The sequence below is a fragment of the Mastigoproctus giganteus genome, chromosome 4 (genome assembly GCF_048544385.1).
Source record: "Mastigoproctus giganteus isolate SK-2022 chromosome 4, ASM4854438v1, whole genome shotgun sequence".
Classification (NCBI taxonomy): Eukaryota; Metazoa; Arthropoda; class Arachnida; order Uropygi; family Thelyphonidae; genus Mastigoproctus; species Mastigoproctus giganteus.
Window position 1 is genome coordinate 112,471,342 of NC_143578.1, and position 16,040 is coordinate 112,487,381.

Genomic DNA, 16,040 nt, shown 5'->3' on the forward strand with positions numbered 1-16,040 from the left:
TTTCATTCTTAATAACTGCAATTGTTATATTAACCACTATATTTTCCCATGTGGGTATGACTTGTGTACTTGCTGATTTGGAAATCCAGTTTCCAAGTTACTCAGTGAAGCAGTTGTCACAGTGACAGCCACCTTGAGTTAATGTTACCCATTGATGAGTATTCATGCTGTTTTATACAGTTGGTTTGCATGTCTTGATTATTTTATGATTTTGTTCATAATTTGTGTTCTTTTTTATTTTTTATAATTATATATTAGTCTTCACTTTTTATATAAATATTTATTTATTACCTATATTTTTTCTTTATTTTCTTAAAGAATATCATGTAATAGCTATTCAAATCATCTTCTGCTTGCATTTAGGACCCCATGCCTGAAGTTAGACAGAGTTCCTTTGCCCTTTTAGGAGATTTAACCAAAGCATGCTTTCAACATGTAAATCCATGTATACGTAAGTTGCATTCTGAGTAGGAATTAAACAATTAAAAGATTTAATCAAGAGTAGCAAAACTTAATTCTAACCTGCTTTTAATTTTTTATCAATGGTAATTAATAGTTTTCCCATAGGTGAAATGTTTCTCAATAAATATTTGTTAATAACAGTAGTTATCCTAATAGCCTGGACAAGTGATCCAGTCTATGATTTATACCATCAGAATATAGGTAGGCATTAATTGAAGTCAGCATAGCATTGTGTATTGCTAATCAGAATAATTACAGATAAGGAAAGAAGGCTAAAAGAAAGCATCTCAATGTATTACTTTTTGTCATTTACTTGTTGATACAGTTGTAAATTAATTTTGGCCATTTGCTTGTTTATGTAGCTAAAAATTACTTTTGCCATTTGCCTGTTGATGTAGCTGAAATTAATTTTGGCTGTTTGCTTGTTGATGTATTTGTAAGTTTAGGATACAATGCACCTTTAGGTTTATAATTCTGTAATAAAAACATGCTGTAATCATTTTCTCAGTCACAAATTATCTGTCTTCTCATTGTGACAGCATCGAATATACTGACCTGAGTAGATCAATACCACAAACATGTAATCACTGTGTAGATTTAACCTTTTCCTAAGCAGTAGGTTCTGTGGTGTGAGTTACTCATGAAATTTTTAAAATTTGTAAAAGTAGAAACTTTGTACAGAAATGTTTTTAAATATTAATTTGTTTCTTATTTTGACTTGGTTGCCCAACATTAGCATGAAATTGTTATAAATCAAATCAGAAGTTTAAAAAAATTGTAGGAAAATTTGTAAAAATCATAAAATTCTTTGCACTTCTTTTTTTGATGTAATACTATCTTTTACCTGCAGGTGTATCATTTGATTCAATTTTATTAACTTTTGGTTTTGAATTCTAGAGAATTTTGGCAATTTTTTTTAACAAAATTGGATAGCTGACAGGTGCGATATTCTCTTCCAATTTAAAATCTGTTTTTGTACTACCATTCGTTATAAAAACATACACTTACTTAGAAATGCAGATGGCAGCACCTGCTGAAAAATTTGTAACCTGCTTTTAAGCATTATTTAAAATGTTATCTGAAAAAAACCTTAAAAAAACATTTCTATATTCAAATGTGAATGTATATACATACTTCAGAAAAGGTTAATTATGAACTTAACAACAACCTGTTAATTTGTTTTTAAACTATTCTGCAAGCATACATTGTAAAGGTATTTCAAATGTCTATAATCACTGTTTTTAATAGTATTGTTAAGTCATAGACACTAGTTATATACATTCGATGATACTCTTTTAATAAAACAAAGCAAGTCAAAAGAAGTAATCACCATTGTTGAAAAACCTCCAACTGCTATCTTTTGCAAAAATTTCTACATTAACACCACTAAAAAAGAGAACCAAATAGCAGTACTTTTCTGCTAAAGCAGAATGAATAAATCTGACTTACAGAAAATTACCTGGAAAAAATTCCATTCATCTTACATGGTTTTCAAATGTGGCAGTCATGTAAATTTCATGTAACACCCAGTGGACAATAGGTTCATTGCTGGTGATAAAAATAGTTATGTCGATATTCCCAATGTAAAATCAGTAGCTTAAATAACACACAAATCATTAACAACAATCAGCTGATTTTCAATAGAATTAATTCTTACAAAACATTACAAATCTGGAACTTTATATTACTGTAACTGGTTTTTTTTCTGTCGTCTCAACAATTCAAGATTAGTGCTTAATATATCATTTAATACAGCCTGCCTTAAAATTGATAACATTTTACAGCATAAAAAATAGATTTACTCCTGGGCACAGCAATGTTGTATGTGGAATCCTTGCTGTATGTGGAAGAGTTACTGCTCTCAATTAACCTAGAGAAAATTTTTGTAATGTATATGCAGAGGACATACCACTAAAAGGAAAACTGATATTGTACGTGTGGCCATGATAATCTGAACTAAATAATGCAATCAAATTCATCAGATTACTAGATATTCGGATTAGTAGGATTATATGCCTAAAACATATTTTGTGTATGCAAATACAAAATAAATTATGTATTTATTATTTAGAATGTGTTATATAATATGGTATTCATTTTTTAATAAAGTCATTGCAAATGTTGTCTGTTTTACTTTGCATAATCTCTTGCATGTTTGCGGAGTTGATGTAAAAGTAGTATATTATGGACTGCATTGTCTTATTTCATAAATTGTCATTTCAGAAATTTCTAACATTAAAGCCACACAAATTTCCTTTTTCACATGTTGCCTTGACTTTCCATTTAAAGTAAGCAAGAAAAAGTGTGAAAACTCTTGAGAAGCAAAGTAAACACTGTGAAAACTCTTAAAGCTGTTCACTGCAGACAAGACTTGAGAAGTCTTGTTTGCAGTGAACAGCATCATCAAAATAACACATTCAAAACAGTCAACTGTTTTCCCCTTACTCAATTGAAATACTTGTAAGAGCATTTGTCTATATATTTACCAACTCTCCTGTCTCTGTCATAATGTACCGCAACTGGTTTTCTGCATGTTTTCCTTTTCACAAAAACATAATAAAACTATGTTAAAGTTGCATTAAAAAAAAAATTGCAAATTTCTGCTTAGTTTCATTAACAAATTGGCCATCAGGTATGCTGTGGTAGTGTACATGGCTGAATAGAAACTTGCAATAATAGCATTGTTCACTGTTATGTGCAATTATTTCATGGTACTTGTGTGAAGTTAATGAACATTAACTTCACTTATTTTTCAGTACAGTGCCAAAGAAATATGATGTAAAATTTCAGATGTACTCAAGATTTTCCATGTATTTTAAAATCTGAAAATGTAATGTGTTTGTCTTGTGTACTGTATGTAGATGTGATTTTTCAATTGTAATCAGCTGAAATGTGATATAATCAAGCATTAGCAACAGGATTGTCATTGCTTAAAAACAAAAATGCTTAAAAATAAATGCATAAAATATACATTGTATTTCATGGTGACAGTAATGTTATATGTGCCAAATGTTTATTTGCATCTTTTTCTGATCATGCAAGTGCATTGTTTAGAAATATGGTTCCCGATAGTGAAATGGAAAAAAAATACAACAGGCATTGTTAGTGAAATAGTATGAATTAAGGAAAGAAGAGGTGATGAGGGTTCTGAAAAATATACTATTTTCATTTGCTACAGATGGTAGTAATCAAAGTGATTCCAGGCCATATCCCATTGTGCTTACTTTTTAGCAGCAGGTGAAGAATCAGAAGTCTGAGAAACGGCTGGTGCACCCAACCCCATAGAGGGCCATTGCTGCCAAGGAAGGCAACAGGAAACCACCTTGTCATTTATCCCTAGTAGCTCCATGACACCTGAATCAAAATTTAGTAGAAACAGGACACATGGTTTAGACAGGAGAAAAGAAGAAGATACACTAGATACACTTGGAGAAGACCAGGGGATGCTGACAGGTACCACATCAACTACAGTTTAGTCATAAAGGGTACAAGAATTCACATAGCTATCTGGGTGCAGATGCTGATTCAGACCAGAATTTGGTAGTGACGAAAATGAAGATTATGCTCAAGAGAATAAGGGGTTCAAGAAAAAGAAGGAAATGGAATTTAAATGTACTGAAGACTGCACTAGCTCGAGATTTCAGAGGGGCAATTGACAGGAAGATAGTGGATGGAGAAGAGATGGGAAAGGTTTAAAAAGATTGTTGTAGGAGTAGGAGAAAGTAAATTAGGTATAGTGAATATGGAAACCATGGATCATAGAAGAAATGATAGACAAAATGGAGAAGAAAAGAAAATAGAAGCACCAAAGTTCAGAAGAGGCAAGGATTAAATGTAGGAGTTTGAATAATGAACTTAGAAGGGCAACATATGAAGCAAGAGAAAAATGGTGGGAAGAACAGTGCAGAGAACTAGAGGACATGGCAAGAAGAGGAATAAGTGACCTCATGTATGAAAAAGTAAAACTTAACGAACAGGAAGAATAAGACTAGTGGAAAGATAAAAGGCAAGAACAGAAAAATTCTATGTGACAAAGAACATGTAAGGAGAACATGGAAGGAATATATAGAAGAGCTATATGATAAAATAAACCCAAGGTGGGGGCTTGTGACAGAAGAAGATGAAGACGAGACCTTAGGGCCAAAACTAATCAGAGAAGAATTTGAAAAGGTAGTGGCTTCATTAAAAAGAGGTAAGGCAGCTGGATGGGATTATAAAAGGAATTATAAAAGGACTTGGAGAAGAAGCAAAGAAAGAATTGTTTGGGATTTGCGGGAAAATCTATGAATGTGGAAGCTGGGCCAAAGACTTTCTAAAATCCATAATCATCCCATTAGAAAAGAAGAGTGCAACAAATTGTACCGACTATAAGACACAAGCTTAATTTCCCATTCCTCAAAAAATTACTAAAAATTCTATCAGAACGCATTAAAGCAAAAGCGAAGGAGTATGAATTCATAGATCAGTTCGGATTCAGAGAAGGCTGTGGAATTCAGAGAGGCAATAGGAATATTAAGAACACTAGCAGAAAGAAGCATGGAAATAGGATAAGATCTGGAATTCTGTTTTGTGGATCTTGAGAAGGCTTTTGACAGAGTGAATTGGGTTAAGCTGATGGAAGTCCTGGGAAAAATAAGCCTAAATCAACGTTTCCCCTAAAGGGTTTTTTTTTTTCGACAATTTTTTTTCCTAATTAACCCCAATGAAATTTTAAACAAGAAAATACTTTATACTTACTCTTTATTCAGTGGGATCTCCAAGCCTAATGCTTCTTAGCTAAAAGTTCAATATCCAGTATGATGTTAGTAAGTTTAATTCTAATGTCTCCTCTTGAACGTATATAAATTCTGTTTCTTTCCTTTGTTAATATTTTATTTACTGAACTAAAACTACTTTCAACCATATAAGACATTGGAAAACAAAGAAGTACTTTGGCTATTTTAGACTGCGTTGTTGGATAAAGAAGTTTAGTTGTTTTTGATCCCCACACCTTAGCCATTTCACATTTTTCGAATTTATGTTAACATTCTTCGTTACATTTTAATTCAATGAGTTCTCGGATTTCTTCAATAGCAGACTTGGCATTGCATCCAATTGGATATAACATCCAATTTTTCATTTCACCTTTTAAAGAACACAAATTATCTGAATAATTCTTAAGATCATTTTCAGTGAGAGATTCGTTGATTTCAGCTAACTCTTGCATACCATGAAATTGTTTTCTCATTAAATTACTTTCAAATATTTACAGTTTTTTGGTGAAGGCTTTTAATACGCATTTGCAGCCTATCACTATAATTAATTTCCCCTTTAAGTTGAAGTGATACTTCATTAAGTTTTTGAAAAATCCAAACCATATAGTATACTATGTATTGTTTTTGTGTTTGTTGATCTCCTTTGCTGTCTAAAAAACTAATTATCTTGTCAAAAAGGTTTACAAATCTTGTTAGACAGTTTCCTTTAGAAAGAAATCTGATTTGTACGTAAAAGAAGTCTCGCATACTGTACTTCATTATCAAGACAATTTTCTGAAAAGGCGATCATATTTGTTATGTGACTATTTTATTGATGGTTTTAATAACTATACTGAGAGATTGATAAAGAACTGGACTAATATTTTTTTGTAACCAGATGATGTCGGTGCGCAATGCGGTGTATTGCAAGAACTTTGGGGTATACTTCTTTTAGGTGGATTATGAAACCTTTGTCTTTCAACCATGGAGGTAGCACCATCAGTGGCACAGGATACCAAAATTTTCTAATGGTACTTGTCTTTCACCAAGCCATGTTTTTACAGCAGCAAAACTGGATGCTCTGGTACAGTCAATTTCTATAGATTTTACAAACATCTCTTCTTGCAATTTACAATCACCATCGGAATAATGAATGTATGCCATTAGAAGGGGCTTATTGTCAGTAACTGTGGATTCATCAATCTGAATAGAAAATTTTCTTTTTTTTAGTTTTTCAATTAGCTGCTCTTCAGTGTTAACTGACATCTCATTGATTCATCTTCAAATTGAATCATTGCTGCTCAATGGTAGTGCTTTTAAAATACTGGAAGGATTTTGACACATCACTGTTGAAATTACAGTCTCTAATGTGGGTCGTATCACAGTCTCAGCAACTGTATGAGCACTACCAGTTTTTTTGCAATGATTTTTACAATTTCATAAGACTCAATCATTCTATCATCATTTGTTTGTGTATTCTTCTTAAATAAGGAAGTAACAGTGTTACGTTGCTCAAAATTCTGTTTTAAATTTTTAAAATATTCAATATGTTTACCAACTTTATCAGGATGTTTCCTTTTTAAGTGATCTAAAAGTATTGATGGTTTTATAGCCCCATTTGAAAAGGAACTATTACACATAAGACACATATTCTGTTTTGAGTCGAAATGGGCTTTCAATAAAACCATAAGCTAGAAATTCATTCAGATACTGTTGACACTTTTTATATTCAGCACTTGACATGATTGATGATGGGTGTATAACTACAAAGAATTAAATAATAAAATAAACACTATTTTTATTTAACTCTCATAGCCCATGTCACTGACAAAAGCACTGTGGATCAAAAATAAACAACTCCCACAAGGAAACAATAAATCAATACTAATTGTCACTTAGAAAGTAGAAACAATAGACTGAAACATTTCCTGTTACCATGCATGCCCTATATATTGACCAATGAAACAAAATAATGAATAAATAAACCACGCCCACAACACCACCGCCAAGGTTGCAGCTGTCGGAAAACACAAATGCCAAGGATTGCAGAGAATCACCTCTGAAATCATTTAGGCATTTAATGCCTATGAAAAGCAAAGATTGTTGAAATAAATCATGCCCACTATCTTCCTTTTATCAAAATTTCTCACTCACTCCTAATATAATATACCTATACATTAAAAATCAGTTGTCTCAAGGGAAAAGAAAACCCAGTGAGAGAAATTAAATATTAAGGAATAATATGTCGTCTGGTAGGGTTGAACTTTGGACGGCCACCATTTAATACCCATGATTTTTTTTCCCCACCAGAAACCAATTTTTGCCCTCTTGAGAGTGATATCACCCTGTTGAGAATCCCTGGCCTAGATAATAAGAGATCTTAAACTAATTTGGGTACTTTACATGGGACAGACACCTGTGTTTCGGATTGATGGGGAGGAATCAGAAGAAGTAGACATTGGTAGGGGTGTAAGGCAAATATGTTCCATGTCCTCATTACTATTTAATTTATATGCAGAAGCATTGATGAAAGAGTACAAAGAAGAGCAGAAAGGAGGTGTAAAAGTAGGAGGGAAGAAGATCAAGACAATAAGATTTCCAGACCAGATACTAATTGTTAATAATGAGGAAGAATTACAGAGCCCATTGGATACCTCGAACAACAAAGTAAAGGAGTACAATATGAAGATTAACAGCAAGAAAACCAAGATAATGTTAATTTCAAAGTGGCCAGGAAGAAGAATCAATGTAACATTAGATGGAATAATATTGGAACAGGTGGACAGATACAGATACTTGGAAGCATAATGACAGAAAATGGGAAAAAGCCTGGAGGAAATAAAAACAAGAATTGCAATGAGCAAAGGGGCATTTGGTAATAGAAAAGAACTATTGAGAAGCAAGTTCAAGAAGGAATTAAGAAAGAAAATGGTGAAAACATTAATGTGGACTGTTGTACTATGTGGCTCAGAGACATGGAGGACACTGGGAAGAGTAGAGATTAGACAGCTAGAAGTATTCGAGATATGCTTGTGGAGAAGAATGGAAAGGGTGAAATGGGTCGACAGGGTGAGTAATAAGGAAGTGTTGAGGAAAGTAGGCAAACGTTAGTAAAAGAAGTAAGAAGAAGACAAAAGAACTTTATAGGACGTGTGTTGAGAAGAGAAAGCATGATTGAGGGAAAGATGTGTTGGAAGAAGTAGAATTGGAATGATGGATTAGATGGAAAGAAGAAATAATGCAGGACTTAAAAGGAAAGGAAATATATATATGTGTATACCTACACTAGTTGTACCAGGTGTAACATATGCCACCTTTCTGATTATAGCGTAAATAGTTTAATCTAGATCCCTCAGTCTTCACTATTCTTGTTTAGCGGTGATATAATTCTACAGCAGTCACTTGTGGGATATATGCTGATGTCTCTATTTGTAGGTGGTTCCCCGTCTTCTGCAAAAAATATTGCAGCAACCTCTGTTTTGGATGTTGGTGCATTTTATCGTCTCTTATCTAAGTCAGAGTCTTCTATAAATTCCATGTGCACATTCATTGTTGGATTGGCCTGGGTTATTTGATGCATTTGTTTATATGACTCAGCAAATGGGTTAACTTGTCGCATCATCTCGTTCAATTGTTCATTACTTTGGCCGTACACCCTTGGATTGATTATTTTTCAAGCTGTTTTGTTGCTTCAGCAGAATCAAAAATATGAGGTTGTCCATATCCTTGCTTATTTGCCTCATTTGGATATAGTGCTGAGACCAAATGATAAATCAAGTGGTGATTTAATCTCTGCACCCATTGATGCGAACGCTATTGCTGAGTTGTACTCTCGTATATGTTCTCTGTAGTTATTTGCTTCACGTGCCCCCCCCCCCCCCCCAAGCAGCTCTTGTAATAGAGTAGGTGTCTCAGACAGTGGGTCAATGAAACCTTTCCATCATGACAGCGTTTAGTGTATTTATTTGATGTGTTTAACTCATGTCCCCAATATCTTGCATTGCAGTACAGTTGTAACACATATTTCCTGTGTCATGCTCTTCCACATTAATTACAGCTTGTTGATTATTCACATCTGATACTTCTGTTTGATAAGTCCTACAGTGTTTTGCCCATCTTCTCATTTCCAATCTTGCTTCTCTTCAATGGTTTTTGTCCCTCTTCATGGTCGTAGAATCTCGTTTCAGTCTCTTTAGTCTATTAGATCTCTCCTCTGTTTCATTAGCATTTCTTCTACATTTTCTAAAAGGTCTTATACACTGTTCAGCCATTTTTACACTTCTTAAAACCTAGAACGGTTTATTAAAATTGAACACAGATAAAATAAATAGTTAAAATAAACATACATCGATAGCTTTCAGGCATAGGTTGCCCTTTCTTCAGTCGAAAAACATTAGTACAAAAATGAATAAAGAATGCCTGGTATGGTGGTCATGTGAGGTGAACCATGTGAATGGGTGCTGGCAACCATTAGCAGTTGGAAAATTTGGGCAGCATTCGAAATTAGGAAACTGTTAAACAACAAATTATGGATTTAGAGCCGAATATGGAAAGAAGCATGCTAGTTTACCGAACCCTAGAAAATGGAATTAGCTGCTATTGTAAATTTTATAAAGAGAAAAGGAAGTGTACAACTATTCGTTTGAATAGTTGTACCCTTGAAAAATATTTTTCTAGGAAGTAGCATATTCATTTTTACTCGTTTTGTAGATCATTTCTTTAATAATTATTTAGCTTACTTGCTTTTCATTATTCTTTATATTTCTATCTATGTACACAGTTAAAATGTATTTTAAAGGCCTAAATTAAGTCTTCTGACGAATGTTAGAAAACATCATGTATGAATTAGAATTTTTCCCATTGGTTTTAACTTTGATATATGAGGTTTCGAGATATGCGGTACACTCATTGCACGAATTAATTGCATATATAGAGGTTTACCTGTATTTAAAAATATATATATAAAAGTCAATTTGAAAGCAGTTTGCTATTAGTGCCAGCATTAGAAGATGAATTTATCTATTTACTTGGAAAATGTATACTATATGATCTAGCTCATGCTTATAATTGTTCTTCACTCAACCCCCCCCCCCACCACCAAAGTCCCTTCGAAAAGTCAGTGCAAAAAACTAATGTTATTTTACTTATATTATCTTCCCTATCATTCATAAATATTGTACCCACTCCAGTGAAACTCATCATTCCCTGCTTCTGGGTGACACCATGTTTCTCTTAACCCTGTTATGTTTCTGTTAGCTCAGCATTACTTTTTCTAAACAGCAATTCACATTTGCTTGTTTTCTTGACAGTACTGCAGACACAGTTAAGACTAACTGTTATTGTGTAGTTTACTGCCATAAACACCCCTTGAAGATATTTAATCTGGTTTCCCTAACACTAGCTTCTTGTTTTTCTAAATCATGTTTACCCTTGGCACATCTTGCCAATATTAGTTGTTTTGGCAACAAACAAGAATTTATGAGATGTATACAAGCATTACTTTAACCTATATCATTTAAATCCCCCCCCCAACTGATAATTTCCCTTATCCATTATTTTTTACTCAGTTATATTGGCAAAGACCCTTAGGTTCCTTTTTCCTAACAAGTATGGGTCCACTGAAAAAAGAAAATCCCCACCAAAAGCTGCAGAGTCCCTCAAGTCTGGTTAATCCACACGACTTACCTGTTTATCTGAGAGAATACACATGCATAGGATTAATGGCACAGCATGTGATATTCAAGGAAGTGTTTCTGTATATTTTTGGGTACATGGAGGTATGTGCATACAAATATGTGTTAACTGAGATCATTGATGCTGTTTTTCAAAATGCACTCTACCCAAAAATTATCATTTACTGTGAAATGATGAGAAAATAAAATAATTTACCATTAGTAGAGAAAACCCATTGAAAAAAAAAAAAAAAAAAAAAAACTTGTGGGTTACCAGAGAGAGAGAGAAGAGCAGAAGCAATAATATAAACCATCTTTTAGGTTGTAGCACAATGAAACTTCCCTTAAAGGACACTTCTTGTTGTGCACACTCAGGCTTGAGTCCCAGCAAAAAGTAATTGAAATTACATGACCTCTCCAAAATGGACACTCTCTCTAATATGGATAGGCATCTTTTTGATATTTTCAGTCTCTGCATACAACACTTTCAAGGGTAATTGACATACACACTCTTTTTTTGTTGGTCAAAGGGAAGTAAGGTCACAGCCATTATAATAATGCTAATTAGACTTATGATGGCTATGGATAAATCAAAAAGGCGATGGTGCAATATATACTCGACCACTAAGGAATTTTTGAGAAACTATTTTGGCTGTCTGATGTAGTTGCACTGTTGATCATTTAGCAAGGAAATAAAATTGCTAAACTGAGATTAAGCTGTTTCCAGAATCGGAGGGGGGGGGGGATTTGTAGCAAGTTTGTGTGCAGGATTGAGTTTAAGGTTTATATTATTGCTGATTCTCTCTCTCTCTCTCTCTCTCTCTCTCTCTCTCTCTCTCTCTCTCTCTCTCTCTCACACACACACACACTGCTAAAAATTTAAATTCATTAACAATGTAATTTTTTAATACTGCTAATCTAAAGTATTAAAAAATATAAATTTTGTGTGTGTGTGTGTATAGGATGTTTCAAAAGTGATGGTCAGTATAAAGGTGAACTGTACAGAATACAATATGCAAAAAAGGCCTAGTAAACATGGGTCCCTAAGTGAATATTTTTCAAGATATTACAACATTTCTAGTTGGGATCCAACACTGACTTGTTTGTTTAGGTTAGGTTATGCTTATTCTCTTCCTTTCCCCTCTCTAATTGCTCTGAGAGGTAGCAGGCATACTAGTACTTGTCAAAGGATGATCAACATGGAAAGAGGTAACAGCAACAAAGAGTATGCAGAAATGCATGTATGGTAAAGCCAATGGCAGTGCAATCGAGGCTGCACATTTGTACCTAGAAGCATTTCCCCACCGAAGACAGCCCAACAGGTGCACTTTCATCACTACCCTCCCAGAGTGAACTTCTGCCAGTGGATGCAACAACAGAGTGTCCTGAATCCCCAATTTTTAAACAACATTTTGTTCACTGATGAAGCTGGGTTTACTCGTGATGGTATTTTTAATTTTCATAACTCACGTTTAGTCCAATGAAAATCCCATTGCAATTCATAAGTCACACCAGCAACGTTTCTCGTTGAATGTCTGGGCAGGACTACTAGGAGATCGTCTAATTGGACCACGTTTTCTGCAAAACAGGCTAACAGGAGAGCTGTACCTTCAGTTCCTGCAGAATGTTCTTCTTGACCTCCTTGATGATAATGTTCCACTTCAGAAACGCTGGAACACATGGTTTATGCATGTTGGTGAACTGGCACATTTTGCTTGAGTTGTGACTTGGTATCTAACTAGAAGGCATGGTCAACGGTGAATGGGTAGAGGTGGGTCTTTAATGTGGCCTCCCAGATCACCAGATTTAAATCCTATGGATTTTTGTATCTGGCATCATGTAGAAAGCTTGGTGTACACTTCTGACATTAACACAGTTGAGGAATTGCAGTGGCAGGTTGAGGGTACCTTTCAGCAAATCAGAAATGACCCAGGAATGCCTGAGAGGATTCGCAATTCAATTCAGAGAAGACTACAAAGCTGCGTGCGGATTCAAGGACAACATTTTGAACACCTTTTGTAACATCTCTAAAATCCTGTGGTGTTGAAACCAAAAATTTAAAATGTATTATCTTATATTTAATGTGGAAAGGATTCACAGCTTTTAGCCAAACTAGTGCTCCCATAGTCAGTGGCGGATCTTAACAGAAAATGTGCGTTATCTCAAAAACAGTTCATTTGCAGCCTGATATTCACTGCAACTTTTTTTGCTTATTTTAGTTTGTACTTTTCACCTTTAAATTATTGGCCATCATTTTCGAAACACCCTGTGTATATATATATATAAAAACACTGAGTGATCACTGAATTATGGCCACCTACCTAATACAGGAACTCCCCAACTTATATAAGAGTTGCGTTTTACGTAAGTCAGGGAATTTCCACATGCTTGTGCAGCACTCGTAACTATGCTCAGTGAACTGATTGAATCAAAAAAGAAATGTTCGACAAACATGTAAATAGAATTATTTATTGTATTTATTCAATTTTTTATCTCATACGCAGGAAAAATTACAAAAGCATGCAATTTAAAAAAAATTTCACAATTATAAAATTACAAAAAAAAAAAGAGAGGAGACAAGCTAACATCAGTAAGTTTTACCTCTCAAGCATCAATGCCGATGCCTTCAGCTGATAAGTACGCTGCTGCGGAAGTGTTGAGGGCTGCGGAGATTTAGAAGGGATCGGCCGCTCAACCTTACAAAAGAACATATTAATGGATGACTGGACGGTGGCTTTTTTCTTTTCACCATAGATTTCTTTGTAGCAAGCAAGCATATCATTCACCCCTCTGTTAACCTTTAAGAATCGTTTGCTGTCAGAATCAATCTTCGAAAACCTCGCCATTGCCGATGCAATTTCACGAAATGCCTCATTTGGTTCATTTTGAACTTCGTCGGCATTTTTTTCTTTCACCGTTGCTGCCTGCAAGTCAATAAGTTCTTCGTTAGATAATTCCTTCTCTTCTTCTATTAACTCCTCCATGTCTTTGGCATCAACCTCCAACTGAAGTAGCTCTGCAACCTTTACAGTCTTATCTGTAACCGCTTCATATGATTCTGTTGTTTTTTTCAAATCCTGAAACCCATGGGCATATTTTCTTCCATGCGCCATTTAAACAGCTTTTAGTAATTTCCGCCCAGGCCTTATTAAGATGACGTGGTAAATATTATACGATTTCCAAAAGTCTCTTAATGAAAATTTTTCTTACCGTCAGACAATGCTGAGCAAATGTTGTGCGTAAATAATATGCTTTTAAATTACAAATAACACCCTGATCCATAGGTTGGATGAGTGAAGCCGTGTTTGGCGGTAGAAATATGACTCTCACGTTCGAATTGAAATCATCTAGATCCGTAGGATGTCCAAGAGCATTATCTAATAGAAGCAATATCTTGAAAGGAACGGCATCGTCTTTACAATATTTTTCAACCTCGGGAATGAAGCAGCATTTAAACCAATCCTCAAAGAGAGATATTGTTATCCATGCTCGGGTTCGATTGGAAATGCACGGGTAGGGTGGCTTTATTGATGCCCTTAATTGCACGAGGATTTCCAGAATAGTACACAAGCAGTGTACTATTCTGGAAAAAATAGTACACTTGCTCAAGCAAGAGCGTGGCCCTATCTTTTGATGCCATGAAACCTGGCAGTGTATGTTTGATCCGGCATTTTTTTCCAATACAGAGCAGTCTTGTCAATGTTAAAAATTTGTTGCGTTGAATAGCCGCCTTCATCAATAAGTTTTTCCAACACATCACAAAATTTCTCTCCAGATGCAGAACCTGCTGCGTAATTTAATGTTTTGGAAACCAGCGCGATGCTTGAACCTATTAAACCACCCGTTGCTTGCCACTAACTTGGGTTGGGGTTTGGTGAACTTATCCTTAATTTCTTTATAAATACTTGTTGCTTTTGCTTGAATGGTCATTAGACTCAGGGGCACTTGCTTCTGAATCTGATTTTCTATCCATGTTATAAATAGCTGTTTCATCAAAATAGTATTCATTGTTAAGCAGCAAGACAATCCCCTTGCAAATCATTTTCATCTTCATTTCTAAATCAATTTTGTTTCGTTTCCTAGCCCTACCACCACCACTTGCATTTTTTATTGATCGCTTTCCCGTCATCATTGTAATACGTCAGTGGTTTTCAACCAATTTGTAATAATGGCACCCATAAGTAATTTATTTTATTTTGTGGCCCCTGTACTCAATTTTCTGCCAATTAGATCCTATTCTCTTTCTCTCTCTCTCTCTCTCTCGTCAAAATTTTTTCTGTAAAAACAGAAATTAAATAAATAGAAAATGAACTATACCTTCTTGTTGTGGACAAAAGTTAACATGTTGTCCACAAAAAGAAGGTATAGTTCATTTTCTATTTATTCAATTTCTGTTTTTACAGAAAAAAATTTGATTAACTATTTGAACTGCTATTTAAGTAAATGCAGATTTATTCTTATAATTTCCTAAGGAGTTTCTATATTTTTATCTTATCCATATAATTTCTGTTGTATCAGGTATTTTCTATTCATTACTTTATTTTATATCTTATTCATAATACTTTTATTTTTTATTTTATTCCTAAAAGTTCTAACATATCAAATATCACTACATACTATAATACCAGGATCCTTACTAAAAGGTTGGGCAGTTACGCTCCCGGTAAAAAAAAAAATATGTTATATGATAGTTATTACAATAATATAACTATAAACAAACTTACAATTCATAATACAAATTATTAGCATTAGCATTAGTAGAGGCATTTGATGCAAGAAAGCAAGCTTATGCAGCATCAGCCAAAAAAAAAAAGTAACATAAATAAATAAAAATAACCACTTCCACTTCACCCCTCTGTTCGTTCGAAATACCTGTCCAGCTGAGCCTTAAACTTATTTAGGCTATCAACTTCCACGACAAGGGATGGAAGTCTGTTCCACCTACCAACCACCCGCTGGCTAAAGGCAAATTTCCGCACATCTATCCTACATCTGTCTTTCCTCAATTTGAATTTATGCCCTCTCAGGTGATTATTCTGAGCAAGAGGAAGAATCCCATCAGCATTGAGCATGCTCAAACCATTCAAGGCTTTGTACACCTCTATCAGATCACCTCGCTGGTGCCTAGTTTCCAGACACTGTAATTCGCAAAACTTAAGCCTTTCTTCGTAAG

General features: G+C 34.4%; 1 protein-coding gene across 5 annotated transcripts in view; it reads left to right on the forward strand.

Moving 5' to 3' along the window:
* Tnpo (transportin 1) overlaps positions 1-16,040 on the forward strand; it is a 563,147-nt gene that overhangs the window by 317,125 nt on the left and 229,982 nt on the right. For all 5 annotated transcript variants that reach the window (XM_090372882.1, XM_090372884.1, XM_090372886.1 and 2 more), the window contains one exon: positions 364-451. In XM_090372882.1, coding sequence (XP_090229008.1) covers positions 364-451 — 88 coding nt within the window. The remainder of the gene's footprint in view (positions 1-363; positions 452-16,040) is intronic.